Source organism: Nerophis ophidion, linkage group LG13 (genome assembly GCF_033978795.1).
Source record: "Nerophis ophidion isolate RoL-2023_Sa linkage group LG13, RoL_Noph_v1.0, whole genome shotgun sequence".
In the NCBI taxonomy this organism is placed as follows: Eukaryota; Metazoa; Chordata; class Actinopteri; order Syngnathiformes; family Syngnathidae; genus Nerophis; species Nerophis ophidion.
Genome location: NC_084623.1, coordinates 9,374,068 through 9,391,131, shown reverse-complemented (window position 1 = coordinate 9,391,131; position 17,064 = coordinate 9,374,068). Strand labels below are relative to the sequence as shown.

Here is a 17,064-nt window from a genome sequence, read left to right as displayed (position 1 = left end):
GGCTGCTGCTAATAAAGGCTTCTGGTGATTAGATAACAAGGCCCACCTGGGCCATCTACTCACCTGTCGCTGTCTTCCAGGCCGGCCCTTGCACACCCTGTTCCGCGGCAGGCCCGCAGGCCACGCCCCCTTCTCACATATATTCATAAATAGATTAATTTCACATTCACCAATATTGTTGAACTCATTCACTTCGTGTGATGTTTTGAAAATAATGCCTCAATCCTATTCCACGTCTAGTCCTTCCATCGTATTTGCATAATGTGTTCTGTAGGGTTATCGTGCGTCATTGCGGTAGTTTGTGCATGCATACAGGCACAGTGATGCTTATTTTGTGCTTCACTTTTACCGAGTGCTAGATAGGTACAAAAGTACACACTGTCATACTGAAAATAAGTAGGTAAACGCAACATAATTACAAGTTTGGCGATAGTGCGCACGAGACCGTGTCCCACATTTTAATTGCTACAATATTCAGTTTTAGGGACTTTTGGGAAAAAAACCTCACAGCACCGCATGTGTCATAGCTGCGGTGTTCGATGCCAAGTCAACACGTCACATGATGGCAGTGTGGGAGTCGGGTGACCTTTGGGGAGGCGGCTCACCTGTTAAGGACGACGCACACTCGTAGGCTTACATGTGGTGGGAGAACAAACACGAGAAAGTGTTTTGTTGTTCAAACACTCTCTTCGTTTGTTTGGCGGGGGGAGCTGTGTTTCTTTTTCCAGCACAATAATTTGCATTATCCGAAGGTCCACGCAGCTTTTCAAAGAAGTTCCCGTGCCTTTCTGCCGAGTTTATGAAAGAAAACCGCACTTGTCGTTCATTCACAATCCCTATGTAAGACTTTTTTTAATGCATTCTAAGTCGTAAAATATGGCAAGTAAGAGGTAGCTAACAATGTGGCTATTTGAAGTACACTATTGTGAAAAAAAAAAAAAAAAAACGGCAATACTCCATTTACATCTCGCAGACAAACTATTTTTAGTGGTGTATCGAGCACAGAGCGCTAACCAGCTTATGCTGCTATATTGACATTGCTATTGAGCGACTGCATCTGCTCATTTGTTTGTGTATGTATATATCTGTGTATATATACATGTGTGTATGTATATATGTGTGTATATATGTATGAATATATATCTGTATGTTGTGTGTGTATACATGTAAATACATCCAAAAACATGCACCTGGGGATAGGTTTATTGGCAACACTAAATTGGCTGGATATATATATATATATATATATATATATATTGTATGTGTGTGTGTATGTTGTGTATATATATTTATACATGTGTATAAATGTGTATTTGTATATATGTGTATGTGTGCATATACAGTATATACATATGTGTATGTATACAGTATATATTTGTGTGTGTATATATGTATATGTAATACTATGTATGCATGTATATTTGTATGTGTGTATGTATGTATATATATGTATGCATGTATATATATATATGTATGTATATATATATATATGTATGTATATATATATATATATATATATATATGTATGTATGTATGTGTATATATATATATATGTATGTATGTATGTGTATATATATATGTATGTATGTACATATATATATAAATATATATATGTACATACATACATATATATATATACACATACATACATACATATATATATATATATATATATATATATATATATATATATATATATATATATATATATATATATATGGGCTTCACGGTGACAGAGGGGTTAGTGCGTCTGCCTCACAATACGAAGTTCCTGCAGTCCTGGGTTCAAATCCAGGTTCGGGATCTTTCTGTGTGGAGTTTGCATGTTCTCCCCGTGAATGCGTGGGTTCCCTACGGGTACTCCGGCTTCCTCTCACCTCCAAAGACATGCACCTGGGGATAGGTTGATTGGCAACACTAAATTGGCCCTAGTGTGTGAATGTTGTCTGTCTATCTGTGTTGGCCCTGCGATTAGGTGACGACTTGTCCAGGGTGTACCCCGCCTTCCGCCCGATTGTAGCTGAGATATATATATATATATATATATATATATATATATATATATATTCTTTTTTACGGAAATGCTATTTTGGGGGTAAAGAGGTGACCAGTTGGTTGTCGTCCAGACACGGAGGCAACACTCCTGCTGTGTGTCTGGACATGGAGCCAAACATTTGTGGTCAGAGGACATCAAAGAAAGAGAATGAAAATAGATTTTCTTTGTGGATGGTGACAGCCAGACATCCTGCTGATGTGTGCAACTAATTAATTATATATATTCTTTTCTCCGTTTTTTGTTTTTTTTTAAAGATTGCCTCGCTGTAGTGGCTGCTGGTTGCACGAGCTCTGTGCTCTTGTGTGTCCTCCTTTTGGGGTTCTTGATATATCCCTCTTGTTTTTATACCTTTTTTTTTTTTGCCTTTTGGTTCGGGCCCCTTCGGGACGCTGCAACAAGAGCTGAGACGTTTGTGACTTCCGTGCTGCTTTTTGCTTTTGTGGACTTTTGGTTCGGCCTCGGGGGATCCTTTTGGCCCTGGACATGTTTACACCAGAGGCCAGTTGCTGGCTCTTTGCCACACTGGATGGAGTCCACGTGGAGAGACAGGACTGTAGAGCGTCTGGATGGACAATTTTCCCAGAGTCCTGGCTGGATGTGCATGTATCAAACATTTCGCTCTCCCTGGACAGATTCTCACTAAAGGCTAGTGGGCAGCCTAGGATGGAGTCACTCTCTTGGTTGCTTTGTTGGGTCTGTTCCTCGTGCAATATGTATTTGTATACATCGAGTACCTGCGGTCCCGCTGATACTTACGCCAGATGTGCAGAGTTGACAAAGGTTTTAATGATTTTTTGTCACAATCTCTTCAGACAAAAATGTTCTTTCCAGACTTTGCAGTCTCTCCAATACTTCTTTTTCTTCCTGCACTCGGCCGTTCACTGTTAAAGACAACAGATGATTAGATTAACACGTAACACCCGTGAAATCTGATCACCTGCCAGCTGTGTCTCGCTGTCAGCACATGCCCTGTCCCTATCCGATGGTGCTCGTCCTCTGCACCATAGACAGCGGCGGTGACCTTTGCTCCTGCAGGCGCGCTGGCCACATGTCCCTCCACAGTATTATTTATTGCTATTTTTTTTGTTTTTATTTTGTTTTACTTTAGTCGCTCGCTGTAGAAATGTCGCGCTGAAATGTCTAATATGTTCTTTGTATTCTTTAATGTTTTACTCTAGTTTTTATGTATTTTTTACCTTTTTTTGGGGGACTTTTTGCTTCTGCACTGCAATCACTTCCCCATTTTGGGATAAATAAAGTCTGGCCTGTCCTAATCACGTGCATGATACTGGTTTTATATGTCACTTTTTATATTTGAGCAGGGATACAAACAAACCAGTCACCAACAATTATTTAAAATTTCTTTATGTAATTTGCACAGTTTCACTGACAGGAGACAAACAAAGAAAATGCCTGAATCCGAAATGTATTCTGCACAAAATTAACATTCTATAGAAAGAATTTTAGATTTTTTATTGAAAAACATAGATCTGCTGTACTAAATATTTACGTGTATTAAAACACGTCTAAACTTGATAGCACATACGCAGAGGATTGTGTCCCCTAAATGAGCAAATTAGAGATTGTGTAGTGGATTTATCTTCATGCATATGCAAAATATATGCTGTGAACGCTCGCAATACTGGGAAGTAAAAATGCAAATGTGATCATAGAGTGCTCGGAATGTGATTTATCAAGTCCGTAAACTGTTCCGCGGCTTCTGCTTTGAGTCTTTACTTAGCACGTTTGGAAGCGGCATGCAAACTGCCACAGTTACGCACAAATAGCTGTGAGAAAGGAGGAGATCGCGCTGAAATGACAGATGAGTGAGATAGTGTCAGTCCGGGTCTGTGTCAACATATTTTGACTGTCAGAAATAAAAAATAAAAAAGTAAATATAGCGTCTTCTCAACAATGCTATTTTATTCCTGCAATTCTGTTATGCCCAAAAAAGTGTGTACAGATTATAGTTGTATGCTGCATGTTCCTCAACATAGTAAAAGTCCACGGTAGCTTATAGTTTGTCAGTAAATGAGTGTTTCCATGGTGACAACCGGAAATACATGCAAAATCCTCATTTAAATAGGATCACTTTTGCTCTCGTTATCAAGTGTACAGTCTTAGTAGATCACCTGCAACCAGCTCAATCATAGTTAGGGCTGTATATCTTTTGGCATCACTCGATTCGATTCGACTCTTGGGACTAAGAGTTCGATTCAGTCTCGATTCAAAAGGATTTTTGATTAAAAATCAATACTTTAATAACATTGAGTGCCTTATCTATGATTAACTACATTCCTCCATAAATTAGATGAACATTCGTGATACATTTCTATATCAATTAAAACAAAACTGGTTTTATTTGATCAAATTCTACGCAAACGTTTAATAAAGTCAAATACAAATAAGGAAACAAGAGAAGTATCCAACAGGTTTCTTTTCAAAAGTTAATCTGTACAGCAGATATGATCATTTACATCAGGGGTAGGGAAACTATGGCTCAGGAGCCAGATGTGGCTCTTTTGATGACTGCATTTGGCTCTCGGATAAATCTGAGCTGACATTGCTTAACACGATAAATAATGAATAATTCCACTTGTAATCACAGTGTTAAAAATAATGTTCAAAATATAAAACATTCTCATGCATTTTTAATCCATCCATCCGTTCCTACCGCACCTGTTCAAGAAGTTGCGTTAATGGTAAGAAGTTATTTATTTATTATTGGTTAGTGTGGGGCTTGCCTTCCTGGGGGTTCTTCAGACCACCAAGCACCGACATGAGAGCCTGTTTCAGGGTTACATTATTGTTTTATTTTTCAATAAGTCCCTCAGTTGCTTTCCAGCAATTGTATCGTTCTCTTTCGTTTTTCGCTCGTGCTCTGGCTCCAGCCCCAACCCCGTCTCTCCTCCTGGCTGCTGCTTATAACAGAGTGACAGGTGATTAGATAACAAGGCCCAGGTGGGCCGTCTACGCACCTTTCGCTGATTTAGAGGCCGGTCCTGGCACACCCCAGTTCACTACAGGCCCACAGGCCACACCCCCTCCACAGTTAGCTTCAGAATAACAATGTTATTATAAAGAATAAAAGACCTATTATACTCTAGAAATGTTGGTCTTACTTAATAATGTAAGCGTTTAGTTGTGTTCATTGTTAAAAAAATGTTTATATGGCTCTTACGGAAATTAATTTTAAAATATTTGGTGGCTGGACAGGAAATATTAAAAAAAATTATAATAATTTGATTTTTGATTTTTTTTTTTTTAATGGATTAAGAATCGTTACAAATAAGGCTCATGGTTAATTTGAAAATATATTTTTTTGGACACCCCTACTAATAGTACTCAGAATTTTATAGTTTGCACACGCTATTTAGCACTTGTTATTCGAGATCTCAATCCAATCCAATCCACTTTATTTATATAGCACATTTAAATAGTAGATCAGGCCCATACTAGATGTGCAAAAAGGCAAACTTGGTTTGGTTTTGGAATCAGAATTGTATTATTATGGTATTATTGTATATTTTGTTGGACTGATTAATAAAAAAATAATAAAATAAAGTAAATAAAAAAACAGCAAACTTGCGATGATGGTAATTTTAAGGGGGAAAAGCATTTTTTAGGTTGAAGACCATAGTATTCACTTTCATTATTTACTTCAACAGAAGAATAATCCAATTACTCTCATTTTATTTTATTATGAAATGAAAAAAGTTTTTGTGTAAAATGTATTTTGTGCTATTTGAGTTGTTCATCATGCAATGTTTAAATGACGCATCTCCTTCTGCAGCTTTAAAAACACCCACAGCGTTGCTGACTGCTGATTCATTCAAATACTTTACTCCTACTTGGAAATCTCAACCATTTATCAAATATTCTGCAATATTTTGTCATCGCAGCCACTGTAATGTGACAGGCCGGGTAGAAAAAAGAACGCCTAATTTATGCACGCTGTTTTCCTCTGCAGGTATGACTATGTAGAGATCCACGATGGCAACTCGGAGTCTGCCGACTTAATGGGAAGGCACTGCAGTAACATCGCCCCGGCACCCATCATATCATCGGGGCCCTCCCTGCACATCAAGTTTGTCTCCGACTACGCCCACCAAGGAGCGGGTTTCTCGCTGCGCTATGAAATCTACAAAACTGGTAAGAACACGCTTCGATTTATGTTATCTAAATAAAATGTAACATTACTTGGTGGATCACAAGAACGTCAAAAGGTGCTACAATATGAATATACCTTCTAGTACGGCATTTCCACCAAGTAGCACCCCAAAAAACACTTGGCTCTCCAAGTACCACAATGATGACCAATGTTAAAATACAGCAGCGCAGTAGGCCTAAGTAGTCATTAAAAACAAGGCAGAGGTTGTATTTAACAGGTGTATTCAATATTTTTGGCCATTGTAGCGTTATACTCAGTTTGAACAGTAACACTGTGTTTAATCAAGTGATTATTTGAAGTACCACTAGATGGAGCCCATGCAGTATTATCTCAAACTGGTTTTCATTGAGGGCCACATGGCAGTTCTGGCTGGCATCAGAGGGCCACTTGTGACAGGAAATAATGAATACATTTGCAGCTGGATTTCATTATTAATTATATAAATTGTTTTAAGTAGACTGTCGATTGTGTGTGTGTTTGTGTGTGTGTGCGTGTGTGTGTGTGTGTTTATATATATATGTGTGTGTATATATATATATATATATATATATATATATATATACAGTATATGTATAAATGTGTATATATGTGTATACATTTTTATATATATGTATATATGTATACATGTAAATATATGTATATATTTATATATGTGTATATGTATGCATATGTATATGTATATAAATATGTATATATGTGTGTATATATGATATATTTATGTATAAATATATATATATATATATGTGTGTGTATATATTTATGTATATATGTATATATATGTGTATACATATCATATATGATATATATGTATATACTGTATGTATATATATATATATGTCTATATATGTTTGTGTGTGTATATATATGTGTGTATATATATTGTATATATATATATATATATATTTATATACATGTGTATATATATATATGTATATATATATTTATATATACATGTGTATGTACTGTATATATGTATATTTGTGTATATATATACATATGTGTACATATATATATACATATTTGTATATATACATATACATATGTATGTATGTATGTATATATATATACATATATACATATGTGTGGGTATATATATATATATATATATATATATGTATATATATATATATATGTGTGTATGTGTGTGTGTGTGTGTGTGTGTGTGTGTGTGTATTAAATGTGTACATATGTGTATATATGGAAACATAGCCTCATATCTCCATTTTGAGATGTGAACATTCCTATAAAACTTCCTGTTTTCATGTGAAGTGAATTATTTTTATATAGCGCTTTTCTCTAGTGACTCAAAGCACTTTTACATAGTGAAACCCAATATCTAAGTTACATCTAAACCAGTTTGGGGTGGCACCGGGAACAGGTGGGTAAAGTGTCTTGCCCAACGACACAGCAGCAGGGACCAGGATGGCGGAAGCGGGAAAGGAACCTGGAACCCTCAAGTTGCTGGCACGGCCACTCTACCAACCGAGCTATACTCATGAAAACAAAGTCTAGCCTGCACGCTGTGAGGTCGTAACATGGTCGTAACATGGTCGTTACGGCAGGATAATGTGATTGTTTGTGTCACTTCTCCCCAATTGTCTACACCCTAATCCTCTCAGGGTGACACACATTCCTTAAAGGCCTACTGAAACCCACTACTACCTACAGTCTGATAGTTTATATATCAATGATGAAATATTAACATTGCAACACATGCAAATACGGCCGGTTTAGTTTAATAAATTGCAATTTTAAATTTCCCGCGGAAGTATCATGCTAAAACGTCGCGGTACGACGACGCGGGCAAGTGACGTCACGCATTGTAGAGGGCATTTTGTTCCACCATCGTTCCTAGCAATAAGTCGTCTCTTTTCATCGCATAATTCCACAGTATTATGGACATCTGTGTTGCTGACTCTTTTGCAATTTGTTAAATTAAAAATGGAGACGTCAAAGAAGAAAGATGTAGGTGGGAAGCGGTGTATTGCGGCCGCCTTTAGCAACACAAACACAGCCGGTGTTTCCTTGTTTACATTCCCGAAAGATGACAGTGAAGCTTTACTATGGAACAGAGTGATCAAGCGAACATGGTTCCCTACCACATGTCAATCGGCAGATTTCGGTGAGAAAATGGTGGTAATGAGTCGGCTCTTACCGTAGACATGAGTGGAGAGCTTGCGTTGTTCTTCCTGCACCTGTCAAAGACGCAGCTGCGGACTCTCTTGCTTCCTCCCACCGGCCGCCCCCGACCGTCGAATGCTTCCACTGTGGAGGAGGGAAAAAAAAAATACTTCTCAGCCCGGCCCCAACGGCTGCCTTCGCCTCGTCGAGAAACGTGGCTTCCCTTGGAGACACTGGCGGTCATCACACCCGTGGCCACACCCCTGCAACTTTCAGGTTGTACAAGTACGACCATATAATCTCACTAAAACACTAGTAACACAATAAGCAGATAAGGGATTTTCCAGAATTATCCTAGTAAATTTGTCTAATAACATCTGAATCGCTCTTCCGTCCAGTTTTTTTTTCTTCGTTTTTTTTTCTAGTCCTTCACTCTCACTTTCCTCATCCACGAATCTTTCATCCTCGCTCAAATTAATGGGGAAATTTGTCGCTTTCTCGGTCCGAATCGCTCTTGCTGCTGGTGGCCATGATTTTAAGGCTTTTTTATCAGCACCAAAAGTTGCGAACTTTATCGTCAATGTTTTCTACTAAATCTTTTCAGCAAAAATATGGCAATATCGCAAAATGATGAAGTATGACATAGAATGGACCTGCTAGGCCAGGGGTCGGGAACCTTTTGGCCTGAGAGAGCCATGAAAGCCAAATATTTTAAAATGTATTTCCGTGATAGCCATATAATATTTTTTAACACCGAATACAACCAAATGTGTGCATTTTTAAGTAAGACCAACATGTTTAGAGTATAATAAAGCTCCTATTATTTTTAATAACATTCTTATTCTGAAGTTAACCAATGTTAAATCAAATACTTCTTACCATTAATCGCTTTCTCGGTCCGAATCGCTCTCGCTGCTGGTGGCCATGATTGTAAACAATGTGAGGATGTTAGGAGCTCCACAACCCGTGACGTCACGCACACATCGTCTGCTACTTCCGGTACAGGCAAGGCTTTTTTATTAGGCACTTCACTTCACTAGTCCTTCTCTCTCACTTTCCTCATCCATGAATCTTTCATCCTCGCTCAAATTAATGGGGAAATTTGTTGCTTTCTCGGTCCGAATCGCTCTCGCTGCTGGTGGCCAGGATTTTAAGGCTTTTTTATCAGCACCAAAAGTTGCGAACTTTATCGTCGATGTTCTCTACTAAAACTTTTCAGCAAAAATATGGCAATATCGCAAAATGATCAAGTATGACACATAAAATGGACCTGCTAGGCCAGGGGTCGGGAACCTTTTGACCTGAGAGAGCCATGAAAGCCAAATATTTTAAAATGTATTTCCGTGATAGCCATATAATATTTTTTAACACTGAATACAACCAAATGTGTGCATTTTTAAGTAAGACCAACATGTTTAGAGTATAATACATCTACTATTCTTTTTAATAACATTCTTATTCTGAAGTTAACCAATATTAAATCAAATACTTCTTACCATTAATCGCTTTCTCGGTCCAAATCGCTCTCGCTGCTGATGGCCATGATTGTAAACAATGTGAGGATGTTAGGAGCTCCACAACCTGTGACGTCACGCACACATCGTCTGCTACTTCCGGTACAGGCAAGGCTTTTTTATTAGGCACTTCACTTCACTAGTCCTTCACTCTCACTTTCCTCATCCATGAATCTTTCATCCTCACTCAAATTAATGGGGAAATTTGTTGCTTTCTCGGTCCGAATCGCACTCGCTGCTGGTGGCCAGGATTTTAAGGCTTTTTTATCAGCACCAAAAGTTGCGAACTTTATCGTCGGTGTTCTCTACTAAAACTTTTCAGCAAAAATATGGCAATATCGCAAAATGATCAAGTATGACACATAAAATGGACCTGTTATCCCCTTTTAAATAAGAAAATCTCATTTCAGTAGGCCTTTACAGTAAAGCACAGCACTATTCCACCTCGTTGACGTGAAAAACGAGTCCGTTTCGGCTCCGGTCTACCAATTTTTGCGGGGTCTCGATGTCAAAGTGGCTTTTATTTGAAGCATTTATCTCTTTAAAGAGGGGCATCTGAACTTGTGACCCCCCCGCCCCGAAGAAGTAGACGTGCACCTCAGCAAGCCGGCTGGCGGAGACCATGTCACGAGTTAGTAACTAATAGGAGATCCAACATGCTTCATTAGCTGACCAGACCTCATTTGTCTCCCAGATGTCATGGGAGACAGCGAGCGGCTATAGAGCGACTCCGCACAGGACCCCTGAGAGCCTTTTGAGGCGGTCCATGCGAGACATCTCTGCCCTTCATGGCCCTCGCTCTGAGAGTTACATCCTGGCGTGTGATGAAGCTCCCCTTCACGCCGCCGTGGGTCAGCCCGAGCAAGACCAGCCGAGACCTAAGACGCGCGCGGGGCCACGTGGTGTCGGCCCCCGCGGCTGCCTCGTTCCGTTCCCCTTGACAGCATTCCGCACATGCCCGCTTAATTGAGTCCTGAGTCCGGAGACGCACTGTCACACTCTGGTCGGGCTGGGGTTACTAACACAACACGTGCCTGTCCGTCTTTCTCACTTTCTGCCACCCGCCTGGTTTTCCCTGATTTCCCTCACTCGACTTCCCGTTGAGTGTCGGAGTTCACACGTGGAGCCTGAAGCCACACATACACGATTGTGCCAAAATAATTCATCCACCTGCCTTGACTCACATATAAACTTGAAGGGCCATCCCATTCCTCACCCATAGGGTTCAATATGATGTCGGTCCACCTTTTGCAGCTATCACAGCTTCACCTCTTCTGGGAAGGCTGTCCACAAGGTTGCGGAGTGTGTTTATAGAAATTTCCCACCATTCTTCCAAAAGCGCATTGGTGAGGTCATACACAAGAAGGCCTGGCTCTCAGTCTCTGTTCTAATTCATTCCAAAGGGGTTCTATCGGGTTCAGGTCAGGACTATGTGCAGGCCAGTCAAGCTCATCCACACCAGACTCTGTCATCCATGTCTTTATGGACCTTGCTTTGTGCACTGGTGCTCAATCATGTTGGAAACCGTTCTCACAAGGTTGGGAGCATGGAATTGTCTCCGAAGCCACTTCATCGCCACTTAAGGATTTTAACGGGATTGATAGTCATTGCAGCGTATGTGCTAGAACAGTGGTCCCCAACCTTTTTTGTAACGCTTAATAATTTGTCCCGCGGTCCTTTTTTTATTTTTTTTTCCTTTGTCATAAAAAAGGGACGTTTTTGTCATGAAAAAGGGAGGTTTTTGTGGTTGGTGCACTAATTGTACGTGTATATTGTGTTTTTTATGTTGGTTTGATAAAAAAAAAAAATGAAAAAAAAAGATTTATTTATTTTATTTCTTTTAATAAAAATGAATAAAAAATTCTTCTGCGGCCCGGTACCAATGGGGCCACGGCCGCGGCCCGGTGGTTGGGGACATGCAGGCTATTTGTACAGTGGAGTCACCCGCTTTCAGGCTTCTAATTACCATGACGATACAAACCAACAGTATAGCTCAGTTGGTAGAGCAGCCGTGCCAGCAATTTGAGGGTTGCAGGTTCCATCCCCGCTTCCGCCATCCGAGTCTCTGCCGTTGTGTCCTTGGGCAAGACACTTTACCCACTTGCTCCCAGTGCCACCCACACAGGTTTAAATGTAACTTAGATATTGGGCTTCACAATGTAAAGCGCTTTGTGTCACTTCAGAAAAGCGCTATATAAATATAATTCACATATATATTAACATGCACATGCATACACAAGTCTCCAAATTTAAAAAATTAAAAAAAACAAAGGAAAATATAAAAAGTGGTACTGTTTGTGACAGTACCACTTGATTAGTATTCGAGAAAATGTATATATATATTTCTGGGCTTCACGGTGGCAGAGGGGTTAGTGCGTCTGCCTCTCAATACGAAGGTCCTGCAGTCCTGGGTTCAAATCCAGGCTCGGGATCTTTCTGTGTGGAGTTTGCATGTTCTCCCCGTGAATGCGTGGGTTCCCTCCGGGTACTCCGGCTTCCTCCCACCTCCAAAGACATGCACCTGGGGATAGGTTGATTGGCAACACTAAATTGGCCCTAGTGTGTTAATGTGAGTGTGAATGTTGTCTGTCTATCTGTGTTGGCCCTGCGATGAGGTGGTGACTTGTCCAGGGTGTACCCCGCCTTCCGCCCGACTGTAGCTGAGATAGCGGTAGCAAATGGATGGATGGATATATATTTCTCGCGCACTAATTGACTGAAAGAGAGCGCACTTGCCGCTGATAATGTCACTTTATCGATGGGAAAATGATGCATTTTTCGACAATATGATTTGCCTGAGCGGCTAGGAAAGTAAAATGGATTAGAAAGGACAGATTTAAAAAAAAAAATCTAATTAAAAATAAAATAATGCAATTATTTAATTTTTTTTTAACTTGGGACTTCCCGCGGGCCGGATTTTGGACGCTGGCGGGCCGTAGTTTGGGGACCCCTGAACTAACCCAACACTGATAGTACCGAATATGATTCATTAGTATCACGGTAGGAGGAGACCCTGCCCCAAGTGGAGGAGTTCAAGTACCTAGGAGTCTTGTTCACGAGTGAGGGAAGAGTGGATCGTGAGATCGACAGGCGGATCGGTGCGGCGTCTTCAGTAATGCGGACGTTGTACCGATCCGTTGTGGTGAAGAAGGAGCTGAGCCGGAAGGCAAAGCTCTCAATTTACCGGTCGATCTACGTTCCCATCCTCACCTATGGTCATGAGCTTTGGGTCATGACCGAAAGGATAAGATCACGGGTACAAGCGGCCGAAATGAGTTTCCAGGTCTCTCCCTTAGAGATAGGGTGAGAAGCTCTGCCATCCGGGAGGAACTCAAAGTAAAGCCGCTGCTCCTCCACATGGAGAGAAGCCAAATGAGGTGGTTCGGGCATCTGGTCAGGATGCCACCCGAACGCCTCCCTGGGGAGGTGTTTAGGGCACGTCGGACCGGTAGGAGGCCACGGGGAAGACCCAGGACACGTTGGGAAGACTATGTCTCCCGGCTGGCCTGGGAACGCCTCGGGATCCCCCGGGAAGAGCTAAACGAACTGGCTGGGGAGAGGGAAGTCTGGGTTTCCCTGCTTAGGCTGTTGCCCCCGCGACCCGACCTCGGATAAGCGGAAGATGATGGATGGATGGATGGATGGAGTATCACTGTACTATACTAATACCGCTACACCGTACAACCCCAATACAATGTGGAACTAGTGAGTTGTTAACTAAATATTTACAGATTGACATAATGGTCATTAGAAACTAAATAACAAGAAGCAACTGAATAACGGTCACGGTTCCTCAGATAACTGAACTGTGTCATGGAGCCATGTTGCTGTGGATATTAATGATTTTGTCCCCTGCTTGGAGTCGTTCATCCCGACCACAGGATGATTTTAGTGGGTGTCTCTGTTCTAATCCCCTGTCTGTGTTGGAGGAGATTGTGTGACCGTTTTCGTGTGCGTCTGTCTGGAAAGTCATTACGTTGTCGTGCACGGCTCAGCATGCAAATATTTCGAATGAAACGTACTAACACATCGTTGAGAGCGTCGTCGTCGGAAATGGACACACACAAAAGTTCTTGAATCGCACAACAAACTGCTAGTGTTTACGCCTCTGTTGCTATGGTTGCTGTCGTAATATTACAACCAATGCAAACGGAGCTCGGACGGGGCGTCCAATGAAAAAGCTGCTGTCTAGGCAGGGCGCCCCCAGCTGTTATTGTGACCCAGAATTCACCAGACACATGCACACCCCCACACCCCCACTCGCCCATCAAACACACACACACATCCATACATATATGAATGAACAGGCGTGGGCTGGACGTTACATACTAAATGTATGTCTGCACGACACACTTGCTCACACGAGTACAAAATGTTGAGTTGTACTGAGATACACGACAGTACATGTCACATAAGCAGGGGCGTCCCAAAAAATCGGTTTAGATTGCATCACGATTCTTATCTGTAAATATTTTTTAATGGAGGTTAATTTGGATCTGTATTACTTTTTTTTTTTTTTAAACTGAATTTATGTAACTGAATTTTCTGCGTTTTCATTGAAATTTTGTACATCAAATTATGCTGACAATTTTATTAGAAAACATGTTCTTTTTAGCAAATTCAGTGTTTTTTTAATTATTTTTTATTATATAATGTATAAAACTTTTAGGGAAAGACTATTTATCCATATATTAACCGCACTGGACTATAAGTCGCAGATATACGTGTAGTGAAATGACTTATTTACGGAAAGTTTTTGTAAAAGTTTATTTACATACCTTAACTGTTTCCAAATGGTGTCTGTAACACGGCAGTAAAACGGCTGATCAAACAAAACTGAAGTCGTCATTTAATATATATATATATATATATATATATATATATATATATATATATATATATATATATATATATATATATAATATCGTATGTGTGTGTGAATATGTGTGTGTGTGTGTGTATATGTATATATATATTTATATATATTTATATATATATACATGTGTATATATATATATATATATATATTTATATATATATATATATACACACACGTGTATATCTATATATATATATATATATATATATACATGTGTGTATACATGTGTGTGTGTGTATATATATATACACACACACACATATATAAATATATTTTAGATAAAGATTATTTATTATTTATTATTTATTTTATATATATATATATACACACACACACGTGTACATCTATATATATACATGTGTATATATATATATATATATATACATGTGTATGTGTGTGTGTGTGTGTGTGTGTGTGTGTATATATATACACACACACACACATATATATATATGTATATATATATATATATATATATATACATGTGTGTGTGTGTGTGTGTGTGTGTGTGTGTGTATATATATATATACACACACACCCACACACACACATATATATATTTACATGTATATATATATATATATATATATTTTAGATAAAGATTATTTATGTATTAAATGAACAAAGAAATGGGATAAAATTGCTTTGGTATGTATGAAAAAGGGTACGATTAAATAAGCTCAGCTTCTTCCTACTCCTTTTCGGATGTGCTGTATTGAAACAGCTGGAAATATGTGATGCATTACATTGTATCGCGCGCATGTTCAAAATAAACTGAAACTGAACTGAACTGAATACAGTTCCTACATACTCAGAAACATAATCATCAGAATCAGCTTTTGAAACAAGATATGACAACCGGACAGCGGTTGTCATAATCGGCTTATTTTAACATTTTACAGTAAAATGGTTGTATGGGTTGTACTTGTATAGCGCTTTTCTACCTTCAAAGTACTCAAAGCGCTTTGACACTACTTCCACATTCATCCATTCACACACACATTCACACACTGATGGAGGGAGCTGCCATGCAAGGCGCTAACCAGCACGTATGTAAATTTTTGACCAAGACTGTACACTGTCACTTACACACAAACATCTCCTTGCATGGTCAGGTTGGACTCTCCTAAATCAACACACACTCAGTCATAGAAAGAAGGAATATAAAAACTGATGGTTTGGCTCCTCCAAGTTAAGAGTGCCTAATTTTTCTTGACCTGACCTCCTCCAGGTACTGCAGTCCTGTATAATGACATTTGCTTGTAATAAAGACACTTTTGCTTCAGTAAAGCGTCTCCCACGTCTCTTTTTATCCGGCCGCACTGCCGTGTCACCCTTCTGTCCCGGTATTTTTATTATTAAACTCACCAGAAGTACAGAAAATTGGTACCGTTGCGCACCGGTATCGATTCCCAGAGCCTGTAATTTGGTATCGTACTGTACCCACCCCTACTCAAACAGTAGAAAATGATATACAGTACAGTTTAATGTAGACATGAAAGCATGCCAGCTGAACATCCAGACACAGGGTGGGACACTTCCCACTGCCCCCCCCCCCCCCCGGGCAGGAAATGAACATGGCACTGGGCATAACAAAAAGATGCAAAAACGGTGTTCACATTTTTTTTTTTTATGAAGAATTACAAACGATGAATTTTCTCGAATATTGGAACATACCACACGGGGAAGGAGGACGGACGTGTTTACGCCATGTGCATGAACTTGAAGTAATGAGAAGGGAATAAAATTGCTGCTGGCAACCAGACTGGTCAGGCGATCACTCCAGACACACACACACACATACTCACAGTCACGCACACACACACACACACACACACACACACACTCTTGAGGGGGTAGGGTGGGTTGCGGGAGGGCGCCCTATAAGAGTAGGTGTGTGTGAGTGTGATGTCATTGCATGTATGTGAAGGGCATGTTCTTGCAGTAAATAAAACATACTGAAAAGTCCTACAGATGTTATTCAGTAATGATTAGGGACAAGCGGTAGAAAATGGATGGATGGATGGATTGTTTTCGTCGCTTTACTTTGAAAACCAAATACTAGAGCTGCCAAACTGAACTTGCTCCAATGTTAGGAAGAGTTTTGGTGGTCACTGTTTTCGTGTCAATGCATTAATCATTATTACTAGTCCAGTCCGACTATGGACTGGACTCTCACCGTTATGTTGGATCCACTATGGACTGGACTTTCACAATATCATGTTAGACCCGCTCGACATCCATTGCTCACATATGCAGTCCTCTCCAAGGTTTGTCATACTCACTGTCACCGACGTCCCACTGGGGTGAGTTTTTCCTTGCC

General features: G+C 39.9%; 1 protein-coding gene across 3 annotated transcripts in view; it reads left to right on the top strand.

Annotated features, from left to right (window-relative positions):
* LOC133564198 (neuropilin-2-like) overlaps positions 1-17,064 on the top strand; it is a 461,460-nt gene that overhangs the window by 60,196 nt on the left and 384,200 nt on the right. For all 3 annotated transcript variants that reach the window (XM_061918348.1, XM_061918347.1, XM_061918349.1), the window contains exon 3: positions 6,027-6,208. In XM_061918348.1, the coding sequence (XP_061774332.1) occupies positions 6,027-6,208 (182 nt within the window). The remainder of the gene's footprint in view (positions 1-6,026; positions 6,209-17,064) is intronic.